The 14,547-nt window shown below is 24.2% G+C and overlaps 3 protein-coding genes across 8 annotated transcripts; 1 reads left to right on the top strand and 2 right to left on the bottom strand.

Moving 5' to 3' along the window:
• Positions 1-69: 69 nt before the first annotated feature.
• Positions 70-2,524, bottom strand: LOC100577003. 5 transcript variants are annotated; one of them, XM_006565319.2, is made up of 3 exons: positions 2,452-2,524; positions 617-869; positions 70-424 (listed from the first exon to the last, which is right to left on the bottom strand). In XM_006565319.2, exons 1-3 carry the CDS (start codon positions 2,507-2,509, stop codon positions 166-168), a joined length of 570 nt encoding a protein of 189 aa, XP_006565382.1. In that variant the 5' UTR covers positions 2,510-2,524; the 3' UTR covers positions 70-165. The 5 variants fall into 5 exon arrangements, with proteins under 5 accessions (XP_006565382.1, XP_003250617.1, XP_006565385.1 ...); XM_003250569.4 differs by lacking the exon at positions 2,452-2,524 and adding an exon at positions 1,945-2,163 and having other exon boundaries at positions 617-872; XM_006565322.3 differs by lacking the exon at positions 2,452-2,524 and adding an exon at positions 1,945-2,163.
• A 294-nt stretch (positions 2,525-2,818) lies between these two features.
• Positions 2,819-6,973, top strand: LOC726742 (chromosome transmission fidelity protein 18 homolog). The gene is made up of 11 exons (XM_001122463.5): positions 2,819-3,394; positions 3,581-3,835; positions 3,982-4,117; positions 4,210-4,399; positions 4,492-4,922; positions 5,006-5,248; positions 5,346-5,686; positions 5,761-6,002; positions 6,081-6,343; positions 6,415-6,682; positions 6,764-6,973. Exons 1-11 carry the CDS (start codon positions 3,313-3,315, stop codon positions 6,938-6,940), a joined length of 2,628 nt encoding a protein of 875 aa, XP_001122463.2. The 5' UTR covers positions 2,819-3,312; the 3' UTR covers positions 6,941-6,973.
• Positions 6,974-7,937: 964 nt separating this feature from the next.
• On the bottom strand, positions 7,938-11,437 carry LOC408604 (TBC1 domain family member 13). 2 transcript variants are annotated; one of them, XM_016914689.2, is made up of 12 exons: positions 11,083-11,437; positions 10,935-11,008; positions 10,558-10,683; positions 10,326-10,479; positions 10,101-10,257; positions 10,021-10,023; positions 9,746-9,944; positions 9,438-9,639; positions 9,230-9,352; positions 9,103-9,160; positions 8,794-8,945; positions 7,938-8,718 (listed from the first exon to the last, which is right to left on the bottom strand). In XM_016914689.2, the coding sequence occupies exons 1-11, from the start codon at positions 11,121-11,123 to the stop codon at positions 8,868-8,870; spliced, it is 1,215 nt and encodes a 404-aa protein (XP_016770178.2). In that variant the 5' UTR covers positions 11,124-11,437; the 3' UTR covers positions 7,938-8,718; positions 8,794-8,867. The 2 variants fall into 2 exon arrangements, with proteins under 2 accessions (XP_016770178.2, XP_016770184.2); XM_016914695.2 differs by lacking the exon at positions 10,021-10,023 and having other exon boundaries at positions 11,083-11,434.
• Positions 11,438-14,547: the final 3,110 nt, after the last annotated feature.

Here is a 14,547-nt window from a genome sequence, read left to right as displayed (position 1 = left end):
TATATAAATATATCTTATATTAATCATCACAGACTTATATTAATACATAAAACGTATTTAACACATTAATTTTTACAATTCAAGAAATATTATAAATTATTAATAGAACAAAAAATAACTTTTGCATTTATACAAAGTTGTAAATGTACGAAAATGAAAAAAATATTATCTAGACATTGGACACGGTTCTGATGCGTACTGTTTGAACTTTTCATGAATACTTCTCAAATGATCTCGACAACAATTTCTGGTATCCTCTAATATACTAAGTAAAGAATTCCTTGAATTGCTATTTAAAGCTTCGTTAAAACGTTCCAAAAGTGCACGATCTATTTGCGATACTCCATCCAAATCTGTAGCCATTTCTTGTACTTGCTTGACATTTTCGATTAACGATTCCAACAAAGGTTCCTTCTTCGATTGTCTAAAAATCGATTTGTATTTATCGACTAACTGCTTTATCAACTAAGAAAAGTTTCCTTCTCTCTGAAGGTAACATTTTAAAAGTATATATTTATTCGAAAAAAAACTAAGAAAAATAATTTCAAAAAATAATAATAATATTTTGTAAAATATTGCAATTATTATTATTAAAAGAAAATTAATAATTACTTACAGAAATTTTTGTTCACGTTCGATAATTTCAAAACATATTTCGAATAGCGCCAAACACTCAAGATTGTCTCTGAGATCATATTGTTCCAAAAACTTTTTAAAAATCTCTCTTCCACGAGGATGATTCAACGTTTTATTTATATTATCTGTAATCTGATCTAATTCATCAACACTAAGACCAGAAGTACACTTCCCGATGCAACCGATTGTTCGTTTCGATAAAGAGGTCTGCATATTTTTTTCCACAGGTGTACCTACTTTTCCGTTAGAAATGATTAAACACGTTTTTTTATAATTGATCCATATGTAGTTCGAAATATTTGAAGTATTCGTTATATAATTTATATATATATAATAGTTCGAATTGTCTTTATATGCTTGTAAATATGAAAAATATTTTATATTAAACTTTTTAAAATATGTAATTCAATTGAGAATGCCATTTATAAGAAATAAAAATAAAATCGTTAATAAAATATAACAATTCTTTTAATATACAATTTGTGAACGTTTCTAATTCGTAATTAAATAATTTATTGATTAATTGTATTATAATAATAATTATATTAATTTGATTCAATACTGCAAATGACATAATAAATAAAATTGTACATTTTGTCGAAGACATAACGATAAGTCACAAATCTATGTTCTTATCTAAACTGACGTCATGTGTAGCTATCATATATTGAAAAGAAATTCTTAAAGACTAGAAAGAAAATTGAAAACAATAGACTACATATTATTTTTAACTAGTTTATATTTTTACAATAAATAATTGTAATTTATTGTTATTCTAATTCATTCATAATATCGATTTGAACAATTTTATAGTTTCAATTCACCGTTATAAATTTTTGAACATTTATTTATTAGCAGTTATTTAGTACTTATATAATGGCATTAGGAAATTAATTATTAGTTTAATTTTCACTTCTCGAAAACCACGTGAACATAATAGTTACATATAGATATATAAACTTGGTCGAGAATAATATTGCTTAGGAGATTCAAACAGAAAAGTATTGATCGCAATTTCAACGAAACCGGATTTACAGTGGCTGATTGTCTTAATCGCAAAGATTACTTGTCTCAAAGAATGAAATAGAGAATGAAACGAAATGAAGTTTTAACCGATATGAATTATAACCTTTCATAACCAAATTCATTCCTTTTTTAAAACACTTTTTACTTAATTGTATAAACACTTTATACTAATTGTATTTCATATTTATTTGTAAACTAACATTTCTTAAAAGTTAATATATCACAGATACTTCACTTTAAACATTTAAAAACTTGAATTTACAAAATTAAAATAATTATTACCTAATTTTATTAAATTGTTATTTTGTATATCATAACTACGCACAACACTAATTCAAAACACCAATTATTCACATTATATATACATATTATTTCTGATAACGAATAACGAACAAAAATTTACCCCACTTACTCCTACAATGTCACAGCATAGACTGACGTAACGTATACTTACATGCACCGAAAATATACATATAGCTAAAACAAAACTATATAAATACATCTAGCAAAAAAATATACTTAAAATATTACAAAAATAATATTTATTAAGAAATTTTTATGTTTATATTTAAATGTCTTTAATTTTTATATTTATATCTTCTTTTTCAACAAAAATTTCTAATTTATTCTTTTTTTATCCAGCAATAAATCTACATTTATGATTACATTTTATATAATTTGTTTATTAAGATACAAATGATTATGTTTGAAAAAGAATATTACGAAATTTACGAAAAATTCCAATGTTACTGACGTGTAATTGAATTTGTCTAACATACTAGAAATCACCTTTGTTATTCAAAGCATCATCTCTGAAACAACTGTTTATTCTGAATACGGAATACATACTTGGCAAAATGACAATAAATGATACACAAAGTCTTACAACTCTATAAAAATTATTTTAACTAGTTTTTAATTCTAGTCTTTTATTTTAATATCTATATTAATAAATAATCAATATTTTTATTCAACAAATGATTGAATTATTTTCATTAAATGATTCATTGATTAATGAAATAAATATATCTTAAATATATATTAATATAAATAATATTTATTTTTATTTATTTTAATTATTTGTTTATGCATTATAATATCATTTAAAATTACCGCGGAAAAATGCGCGGGAAAACATATACTTTTTCCCGCCCATTTTTCTATACCATAAAAACCGTTACAATAATAATATGTTCTTAGTATAATCTTATGTTTTTATTAGATATAACGACAAGTAATATGACTAAAATTAATGTTGATCAGTAATACGATAATGGAACAATATTTATATACAACATCAATCCTTTTTGCATTCCAAAAGTCAACAATTCAACAAAATTATACATTTTTCTCACAAACGTCATGTGTGCAATATCATAAAAAAAACACTTTCAAAGAGTACAATTGATAAATACGCTGCATGTCACGGATTATTTGGACGTAATTATTAAAATTAGTTAGAATTGTTATTAGAATTTTCTTTGTTTAATATGTGTTCGCTAATTACATGCACGACAATTTTGTCAGTTGATCTAATGCAAAGATCTAATTAAAACATTGAAACGTTGAGTAACTTTAAAATTTTAATATTATATTTATATAATAATTAAAATATATTTGTAAAGATTCTAAAATATATAAATATAAATTATGGATTCTGAATTTCCTGATCCTGATGAAGAATTTGATTTAATTCATGAGAATGAATATGAAGTTTTAAAAGAAATTGAAGGTATAACCTTATCGTAATATTTTATAAACTTGTGTAAATGATTAGAAAATTTTTTAATTAATTAAATTAATACATTGCTTTAATAATTATTTTCTTTATTATTTTATAATAAATTTTTTGTTATTTGTTATTGATATTTTATAATTAACTCGCGAAATAAATTATAAATTTGAATTTTTTTTTTAGAACTTGAAAAAAGCAATGTAAAAATTGAGAATTTGGAAAAAAAACAAAAAGAAAAAAATAAATTAAATACATCTATACCTAATGTGTATAAAGAATTGAATATTCCTACCTCTAATAAATATAATGAAGTGGCAATTGCTAGCACTAGCAAAACTATTGAATGTAATGATAATTTTGATATAGATATTACAAAAAAAAGAAACTATGATGAATTATTTGGTGATATTTCAGATATGTTAGATATAAATACTTTTGGTATGATTTTTTTTTACATTTACAATATGCAATATTTATATTTAAAAATTATATTTATATTTATATTTATATTATTTTAAAACATACAATATAATAAATAATATTATGATTTATAACTATTTGACTTATGACTATATAACTTATAGTTGATATTCAGGAACCAAAAGATAAAAAACCACGATGGGATCAACCTCAAGAAGTTATTAAAGCAGTATTAGATGCTAGACAAAAATTTAATGAATATAATAGAGGAGTTTCTGTTAATAGAAAACATGCTGAAAAGTATGTTAAGAGAAAATATATCAAACTTTATATTTAAAAGCTATAAATAATTTATATTAATAGCTTACTGATTTTATTTATTATTTTATTAGCAAAAGAGAATCAATATCATTGAGAGTCCCACGTTGGAATTTTGTAGCTGTAACTAGACCATGTGATGCACAACGTATATATATAAGAGTTAAAAGTAATGAACAATGTGAAATAAAAAGAAATATACATTCAATTTCTAATTTATTATCAGTGCCATTTAGCCAAATTAAAGCTGAAGCTGAAGAAATTGTAAGATTTAAAGATACATATTATATATAATTTTTAAATTAATTATTATGTTTTTAACAAAATAATTTTAAGAATTTAAAGTCTTATTACAGATGGTACAGAATGCTATGCGTGCCAGTCGTGAAACTTCTTACCTTCCTAATACAAACATTGCTCAAGATGATGAATTATGGGTTGATAAATATAAACCTAGATCTTATATAGAGTTACTTTCAGATGAAAGTGTAAATAGAGACTTATTACATTGGCTAAAACTTTGGGATAAAATAGTATTTAACAGAAATTATACTCAAAAAAAAAAGAAATTAAATTCTACACTTAATCGTTTTAAAAATAGAAAGTTTATAGATGAAAAAACTTTTAAGGAAGTAGATAATAAAGGTTTTCCAATTCAAAGAATTGTACTACTTAGTGGACCACCTGGATTAGGTAAAACTACATTAGCACATTTAGCAGCTAAACATGCTGGTTATAATGTAATAGAAATTAATGCAAGTGATGAAAGAAGTCCAGATACATTTAGGTAATATAATAAAATAAGCATAAATAAAATTAATATCTTTAACTAAAATAAGATATTGTACAATTATGTATTGTTAAATATAGACAAATTCTTCTTGCATCAACACAAATGAAAGCAGTAATGGGAAGTGATCCTCGACCAAATTGTTTAATTTTAGATGAAATTGATGGGGCACCAGCTGCATCCATTGATCTTCTTCTTAAATTCATACAAGGTAAATTAATTCCAAAAGGCAAAAAAGATAAAATGAATACTGACAAATCTTCAAATATTTGTCATCGTCCTATAATATGCATATGTAATGAACCATATACTCCTTCTTTAAGGTAAATATTTTATTCAACTCAATTATATGATTTATTTATATGTAAAAAAAAAATCATGAACATATATAAATATATATATATTGAATTTATTTTATAGAGCTCTTAGGACTGTTGCACTTATTATATCAGTACCAGAAGTAAGTTCTACAAGGCTGGCAGATAGATTAATGGAAATATCACAAAAAGAAAATTTAAAAGTAAATCCTGATGCACTTTTGACTTTAGTGGAAATATCTGGTTGTGATATCAGATCATGTTTGGGAGCACTTCAATACATGGGTGGTATTAATTCAAAAGACAATCTATCTTTTGCATTAAAAGATAGTAGAAAAGGATTGTTTGACTCATGGAAACAAATATTAACAATACCTATGAATAGAAGTGGAATACTTTCTATTTCAGAAAGAATTCGACTTGTATTAAACATTGTACAAAACGGTATTAAATGATATATTCAACATTTATATATATATAAAACTTAAAACTATATTAATAATATTTATTTTTTATAGGAGAATTAGAAAAATTAGCTCAAGGTATATTTCATAATTATCCAGAAATTTGTAATAATAAATTATATTATATAGCACTATGCTTACAATGGTTTCAATTTTTTGATGAAATTTTATCTCTTGTTGCAAATCTTCAGGTTTGGTCTGTTATGCCTTACCTAAATTACGCGTTTGTTACATGGCATTTATATTTTGCTAAATCAAGAAATGCTAAATTATTTTATCCTTCTATTTTATATGAAGTAAGAATTATGTGAAAATAGAAATATGAAATAATTTAAAATTATAAATTTATTAATAAAGAAATTTCTTTCTTATAGATGAATCAGAAACATGCCAGAAATATTGGAATTCTATCTACTATTCAAAGAAGTAGTGGTCGTAATAGTATAATTTTAACAATCGATATAGCTCCTTTTTTTCCGGATTTGTTATCTTCGCGATTGCGAACAGTTTCCGGACATTTACATTCAATGAAAGAAAAGGAAGATATTAGTCGTATAGTCAATATTTTAATTAATTTTGGTCTTACATTTACTCAAGAGAAAAAACTTGATGGAACTTATGACTATAAATTAGATCCGTAAGAAAATAATATATACTAAAATTAAATAAAATCTTAAATAAAATTTATATATTTATTAATTCTTTCAGTAATATATTTGAAATAAGTATTTTTCCGAATTGTAAATATCATCGAACGCTTACATATCCAGTAAAACAAATACTTGTTCAAGAATTAGAAGCCGAACGATTACGACGAGCAGCAAATGCAATAAAAAATGTAACAAAATGTACACAAAATAAAAACGAGAATGCTATAAAAGAAAATACGACAACAAATTCAAAGGAAGATCTCGTTACTAAAACATGTAATAATATAATTAGCATAGAATCTAAAGAAGCTCAAACAAAAGAAATCGTAAGTGTAATATTTTTTATATTTTTATTTTTTTCTATTCTTTTTTTTTAATATGAATATCAAAAATAATGAAAATTACAGAAATATAAAGATTTTTTTGGAAGAGTTATTACAGTCAGTCAAGATAAACAAAATAAATATGATAAAGAAACTATCAGTTCGCAAACTTTTCTATCAAAAAATGATGTATGGTTTAAATATAAAGAAGGTTTTAGCAATGCCGTTCGTCGCAAAGTTATAATGGAAGATTTACTTTAAATATAATATGGTAATATATTTTAATATAATCAATTCTATGATTTTGAAATATTTTTAATATTTATATTATAATTTATTTATAAATAAATTTTTTGTTACGTTTTTATAAATTGAAAAATCATAATTTAACTTCAGACTTTAAAAAATTAATTTAGAAACAAAATATATATAAAAATTATAAACTCATTTCCATAAATTAGATATAAGAATCATTTATATCTAACAATTTCGTCACAGAAAAGATACAAGAATTTTCTTTCACTATTTTATTTATATTTGCTTTTGGCATGTAATCATAGACGAAGTACGAAATTAATCGAATACATATAAAATACTTTGTTTATGTTATAATTTATATTCAATTCATAATTTTAAGTTTTTATAATATTACTTTTTTAATTATTAAAAGTGAAAAAAACTTTTAAAAATATGTTTGATAAAGGAAATTTAAAATAAAATATAATTAATTTCTTTCTAAATACAATTTTATTATTATTACTATTGGCTGTTAGCATAAAACCCATATAAACTTAGAATTATATTTCTAACATGTAAACGTCATATAAAATATAATATATTTAAAATATATCATTTTTTATATATATTATATCATACAATATAAAATATATGTGTAACACATAATAATGTAGAATTATATTTAAAATATATAAATAGGATATATAGAAATATAAAAATATATATAGGATATATAAAAATATATATAAATATATCAATATATATTGAGATATATTTTTAAAGTTATAAAAAATGAAAAAGATAAGTTTAAAGAATAAATCATTTATGCAAATATAACTTTTTTTTATTTTATAAACGCAGAATAAATGACGCAGATCATTATAAAAATAAGATTACAAAATATAATGTTTTACTTAAATGCACTATTGTGCAATACAACAATAATAATCTAATATGATTTAATTATTACAAAATTCGTATCGAGTCAGCAACTATTACAAACGCATTCACACATTTTTTCTTTCTTTTTTTTTTTCTTTTTTTTTCTTTTTTTCATTTAGTAACTAATGGAGTATCTTTCATACTTCGTTCGTTAAGAAATTGTTATGAAATATCAACTTATAAACACATTTTTTTTTTTCTTAATATCCAAATATTTGTTTTTTTTGGACATAACAAGATTTAAATTTTTAATATGGCTGAATTTTTTATTCACAGCACAGTTATATATATTTTTCTTAACCCTTAACAAAAATATTTTCAAATTCAAATTTGCATTTTTCGATAGATAGATTGGCACTTTCCTTTTAATTTCTATTTTATTTTTATATGTATATTCAAATTTAAACAAAATTGAAATAATCGATGAAGTTATTACATAATAAATAATAAATTTGTTTTTTTATAAGTTTTTAAGAAGAACTAAAAATAAAAATACAAAAAAAAATATTTACGAATATAAATTCTATTAATAATTTGTAATTAAATATATCTGCAGTGAAAAATAACAGAAATCATTGTATTTAGAACTTATTTTTTTTTCGTTAAGGGTTGAGATTTTTTTTTTTGTTAAATAAAGAAACAGAGAGCTAAATTCATATCTTATTAATCCCGGTCTCCAATATACAACTGGAGAAATTTTATATCTCGGGAATATAAAACATTGTGTAAAATCATTTTACTTTTTAACAGTTTTTACACACAATATCATGTTACAATATATATGATACATATATTTTTGTCCGAACTATTTAGAACAACTTTTAGTTCTAATAATCTTGTTCGCGGAAGAATATTCAGGCCTATGTGTAAAATCATAGTTTGTATTATATAAATAAGGATAAAGAAAAAAATAAGAAATAATGAAGAATGTATACCTTTAAAAGATGTTTCAGACGTTTCGTTTATGTTTTTAAATCGAACGAAGTTGTACATGAAAAATTATGTAGAATTATGGTGAATTTAAACTTTTGCCTGCCAATGCAGCTGCCTTAGAAAGTACTATTTGAATATCCATTGAAGGAAAATTCTGAAATAAAAATGTAATATCATAACAAAAAATTAAATAAGTAATTAATAATAATATTATTGTTAAAGTATTATTATTATTAAATACAGATGCATTTTTATATTAAAATTTTTATATTATATTGAATATAATTCTTATTTCAGAGAAAATATTTTACTTGTAAAAGTTTAACATTTGTAGTGAAATCACCAGCAAGTAATTGGTCCCTTAAGAGTCTGAAAAGTTTAATATAATTAAATTATAAATTATATTTACATATATTTAGTATAATAAGTAATATTTACAAAATCATGGCACAACAGATATGTATCAAAAAGCTGAATCTGTTTTCATCAGCAAAAAGAGAATCCCAAATCCTCATAACATCAGGTAATGGAAATTCTTGTGATAGAAGAAGTGTTAACCATCTAAAAATATTTTTATTTATATAAATATTAATCTCTTTTTCACAAAAAAATAATATTAATTATAATATTAATTAACTTAATTTACCTAAAACTATAATATTGTGGACATAATTCTTGTTGATGTAAACGCATCCAAATTTCAGGGTCATTAGCTTTAACTTGAGCTGTAAGTTTGCTCATCATCGAATTTATTCCGAATTCGGCTTCATCTAACGATTTTATGAAAAAATCACGAATTTCACTCATTAAATTCGTAAAGCAAAAAAAAGTATCTGCTTCTGCATGTTCTACAAGAAATATTTATATAATAAAATATTTATAAAATAATCAAAATTTAATATAAATATTTTTCCATAATTTAAAAATACATTCTTCCATAAAAAATATTTATACCTCTCCATTTTTGATCTGGATCACAAGCAAATGCATGATAAATAGGACCAACAATTTCATTCATGCCTTGCACATAGCCCTGTCCTGGATTTAATTTAGCATAAAGAAAAAGTATTCTTTCTAAAACTTCCCAATGTGCTTCACCACCTTCTGCAAGTGGTGCATAATCTTCTGCAGCTTTTCTGATAGAAACTGCTATCTAAAGAGAAATATAAAAAAAATTGTTTGATTACACTAATCTAAGATAACAAGTTGAAATAGTTAAACGACGTTACCTGCTACTTTCCATCAGCATAAGAATGTAAAAATATAAGAATATTAGTACCATTAATTATTTATTATCATTTATAATTACCTTAGTGACACCAAGTCCCTTTCTTTCAACATTTGCACTTCTTAAAACTGTATGTTGTACTCTAGAATGTAAACGTTTTTGTCCACTAGCATTTACAATCTCTTCTCGAGGATAATCTGTACCTTGTTGAAAAAATGATATGTCTGGGCATAATCTCCTATAAATATAATTTATTTCAAATTCCTAAAAAAAGGAAATTATTATCGAATATGATAATAAATTTACCTAACATCTTTATCTATTTGTAGGAGAACTTCATTATCCTTAAAATAGGTTTGCCATTTACTATCAGGGTTTAAATTTAAAGGATGATCATGAAGTGTAACATCTACACGTTCACCATCACTATTTGCTTCACCTGGAGTGACAATCAGATCCTCTGTAAACCATTTTTATTAATAATTAATTTTTTAGTTACATTCCTTATAATTCTGAATAAATTAAACTAACAACTTACCAATAAAGGTTTTATAAAGTGTTCTTTTACGTGTAAGTGTTTCTGACCAACTGAGTCTTGTTGAAGGTAAATAATTTAATAAAAGTTTCCAACACAAAGGTCTTAAACCTCCTTCATCTGGTATTCCTATAAATAATTATCATTTATCAAACAATCTATTAATTGATAGATTAATAATAAGATATAATGTAGAATAAAAAGAAAAGAATAGAAGTTTTAACTCATAATTTTATAATATTTAGAATAATAAACTATATTGATGCAGCACAAAGAAAATTAAGATATATATATATATATATATATATATACATATAGATATATATATATATATATATTTATTATATATATACATACATATATATATATAAGATACATACCATGGAAGCATAATCGTTTGAGACTGATGAGATCTATTTCTTCAGCATTCAAAATATCATCAAATTCATTTAATCTAAAGAAAGAGAAAAAAAAGAAAATTTTTCAACTGAAAATTTTTAAATTAACTACTTCTTGTTATATTATTACCTTCTTCTCAAAATACTCATCGTGGATGATGTACGGCACATGCAATACAGCTTAACAAGAAATTCAGTACGTTCTTATCGGCATTCAATAAGCATGTGGGCGTACAATGATATCCACTTCTCACATTATTGTCAGTGGTCTGCCAGATTGACAAGCGAACTAACAGCCATTTTACTCTTTTGCACGATCAACCGTTTGTTTACATTAAATAATAATTCAAGAGTCTTATATCAGGGTGTGGAGAAATCGTTCTTATCATTGCAATATGGCACTTTATTCTCATGACTATAAGCACGAGAACTATAGTTTCTGCATGTGTTAATTTGACTCTAACCTAACCTATTTATGTATCTTTTACAACAATTCGGATGAGAACAAATTTTTCTCTCGCTATTGATTTAATTTACTTTTCGTGACATTATATCACATAGAAAATAATAAAACGCGATATTAAATTATAAAAAATTTTATGAAGTCAAATTATTGTAGTTATAATATAATTGAAAACTCATATAATAAATCCATAAATTGGAAAAAAAATTAGGAAAATACGAAATATAAAAGTGTTTAAAAGTATTAAAAAATAAACACAATATTGAATTTTTACTTTTAATTTTATATTTTCATGTGCAATTATTATGATACTATATTTAAAGTTTTGTATTATCAATTCTAATTACAGTTATAATTTTAAATAGAATATGCATAATCTTCTAATCGTAATCAAATATCAAATTAGTGGAATTATTTAAAAATATGATCGTCTAATTACTTTGAAAATTAAAAATTAAGAAAAAAAAAATTGTCTTTACAACGTGAAAAAATAGATAAAAGAATTTTTAAGGATTGAAAAGTTTGAAAGGAATTTCTAAGGATAAGAAAGACAGAAGACAGGCTAACATTGTTTATTACTTTTTGTATTCAAGGTATCTCGAATGAATTATTACAAGCAATAATATAATCAAAGGTAATGAATAAAAAGCGATGAAACTAAACATCAGACGTTACATTTCATTCGTTATTGGTCACATTATTTCATTCTCGATTTTATTCGCATTTTTACGGTTCTTTTTTCTTTCTCTCTTTCTTTCTTACACACACACTTTCTCTCACATACACACATTTCTTTCTCTCTCTTTCTCTTTCTCTCCATTAATAATTTGTACTTCTCTATTGGCGCAATCCTTTGCCTCTCTAGTTTCTAAGAAACCGGTTGGATTGCTTCACCAACGTCGACAGATTTGCGAGGTTTTACTATACGTTATCTTTACGACGAGATAATAATATCCATGAAACGATGCAACTCGATTCATATGGATTACAGTCTTCGACATCATTCGATAAACAAATTTTATGGAATAAAAAGCAGAAAAGTAAACAAGAATTACGATACTGTTGTATCGTGAATTAATCGTAAAAAAAAATTTCTGTTTGAATAATTCAAAAAATTCAAATAGAAATAGAAATTTGAATTATAATTTCGTGTTAAAATTATCTTTCTTATAATACATAGTAAGTATCTGGTATCACTTACAGTATACGTATCTGATATTATTTATATATATATATATATTTTTTTTTTTTGCGTACAAGGATAAATCGAACAGAAAATAAATCGAGTCGCATCATTACATTATCAACGACAAATTTAATTGATTGTCGTCGATATTATCGCGCTCGATTCAATAAAATCTGGTTGATTAACAGTAAAATGAACATTTAGTCGTAATAATTCTCTCTTTTTTTTTTTTTTCTTTTTAACCTGTTAATGATTATACATCTAGTTAGTCTTTCTAAATGGTTATTTGGGAATATACAAAGAATGTAGAAAAAGAAGGAAAACTAAAACATTTCTCTTCCTATGAATTAAAATGCTTCGCTTTCGTAAATATCTAAACGTATTTCCTGTAATAGCTAGAATCGCACAATGACGATTTTAAGACGTATCTTCACAGGGAAGCGATAAAGTTCAATGCGTGGACATAACCAGTGCAGTTATATAAGAAGGGTTCGAGATGAAGGGAAACGAGGATCGTTTTCCTGACTCCGTTTCTTTTAGTTGAATTTCTTCGTTTTTTCATATATTGTAATTATCTCTCTTAAAAAAAAAAAAAAAATAATACCAAGAAGAACAAGATATAAATAAAATTCTGCTTTGTATTTTATATTTGAAATTTTTAAATTCTTTCTACGTGAAATTTTGTAATTATTTTTTAATTAGAAAATAGATTAAATAAATTTTAACGAAACACAAATTAATAAAAAATTAATATATTTTTAAAACTTTTAATCTTATTAAATCGATTTATTGAAAACTTAAAACAGATATGCTGATAATAGTGAGAGTCAAAAAATGAAAGGTGAAGCCCTCGTGGCCCTTTAAATACGACAGGTAAAATATTATACAGACTTAATGAGGCACGTCTTAAAATTGCCAATAGAAATAGATGGATATCGCTCGGTTAATATTTCTTCGTACTTTTAATTGTAATGTAATCGTTACAATGTTCGTACAACAATAAAGCAATATGCAAATATTATGAAGACTTTTTTTCTCGAAGTTAACTGCTCGTGTGGCGCGTTCCGTGCATCGCGCAAGTGGAATTAATTACCATTAGGTATAACAATAAAACATTGCACTTGTTCACCTGTTCCCGTTATATTTCTCTGTTTTCCTCTCATTTCGTATTTTTCATTATTTAAACTTTTCGTTCATTTTCATCGCGATTCATATTCTTTTTTCTTTTTTCTTTTTTCTTTTTTTTCGCGCGTATTCGAAAACGACACGAGGGAAACCGAATTATGATTACAGATGATTCGACGATTTCTTCCATATCCATTTTATTTATTTACTTTTTTTTTTCTTCATTTTATTTTTCCCCTTAATTCTTTTTATTGCTGATCGTCGCGGTGCAACGTTTCATCGCTGTTTATATAATAATATACGCTATTTAATGTAATAAATTATCTTTTATATAGTGGAATAATATATTATCCGACGAAGATAATACATTATTTTCGAATAATTATTTTTTTCTTGAAACGCGTGCTTGTAGCTTGCAACGCATCTACAAACACGCGTCCTATAGTCAAGTCGTTTTTCTCGCGAGTTTATTTCCTATTTCTATTTCTTTTTTTTTTTTCCTTTTTCTTTTTTTTCTTTTTTTACTTAACATTTTTTTTCCTTCCTCCCTTGTTTTCTTTTTTTTTTTTAACCCTATACTTTTTCTTCCCTCTACGCTTACACACTAACAGAAATGTCTGGAACGTTTCTTAGCGGATCTTTGGAAATAACCGGACTTCGAATCCGTTTCGATTTTGCACGAAACATCCGGTCCAAGCTTCTTCTGACGTTTTTTTTTTTTTTTTTCTTCTATTTGTCGATATAGTAACGAAATACAGCTTAACTCTATCGATCGACTCGAACGAACGTCGGAAATCATTGGATGTTTGACTCGACTGTTT

This window comes from Apis mellifera, linkage group LG1 (assembly GCF_003254395.2).
Source record: "Apis mellifera strain DH4 linkage group LG1, Amel_HAv3.1, whole genome shotgun sequence".
Taxonomy (NCBI): domain Eukaryota; kingdom Metazoa; phylum Arthropoda; class Insecta; order Hymenoptera; family Apidae; genus Apis; species Apis mellifera.
Note: the sequence above shows the minus strand (reverse complement) of the source record. Positions and strands in the feature narration are given on the sequence as shown.

Excerpts from the sequence above, each read along its gene's own strand:
- LOC408604 (XM_016914689.2), bottom strand. The coding sequence starts at position 11,123 with ATGTGCCGTACATCATCCACGATGAGTATTTTGAGAAGAAG. Across the intron at positions 9,353-9,437 it reads CCACAATATTATAGTTTTAG|ATGGTTAACACTTCTTCTAT; the intron begins GTAAATTAAGTT and ends AAATATTTTTAG. Across the intron at positions 8,946-9,102 it reads CAAATGTTAAACTTTTACAA|AATTTTCCTTCAATGGATAT; the intron begins GTAAAATATTTT and ends TTTTTATTTCAG.
- LOC100577003 (XM_006565319.2), bottom strand. The coding sequence starts at position 2,509 with ATGTATTCCGTATTCAGAATAAACAGTTGTTTCAGAGATGATGCTTTG. Across the intron at positions 870-2,451 it reads TGATGCTTTGAATAACAAAG|GTACACCTGTGGAAAAAAAT; the intron begins GTGATTTCTAGT and ends ACGGAAAAGTAG. Across the intron at positions 425-616 it reads GAACGTGAACAAAAATTTCT|ACAATCGAAGAAGGAACCTT; the intron begins GTAAGTAATTAT and ends ATCGATTTTTAG.
- LOC726742 (XM_001122463.5), top strand. The coding sequence starts at position 3,313 with ATGGATTCTGAATTTCCTGATCCTGATGAAGAATTTGATTTAATTCAT. Across the intron at positions 3,395-3,580 it reads AGTTTTAAAAGAAATTGAAG|AACTTGAAAAAAGCAATGTA; the intron begins GTATAACCTTAT and ends TTTTTTTTTTAG. Across the intron at positions 5,249-5,345 it reads CCATATACTCCTTCTTTAAG|AGCTCTTAGGACTGTTGCAC; the intron begins GTAAATATTTTA and ends TTTATTTTATAG.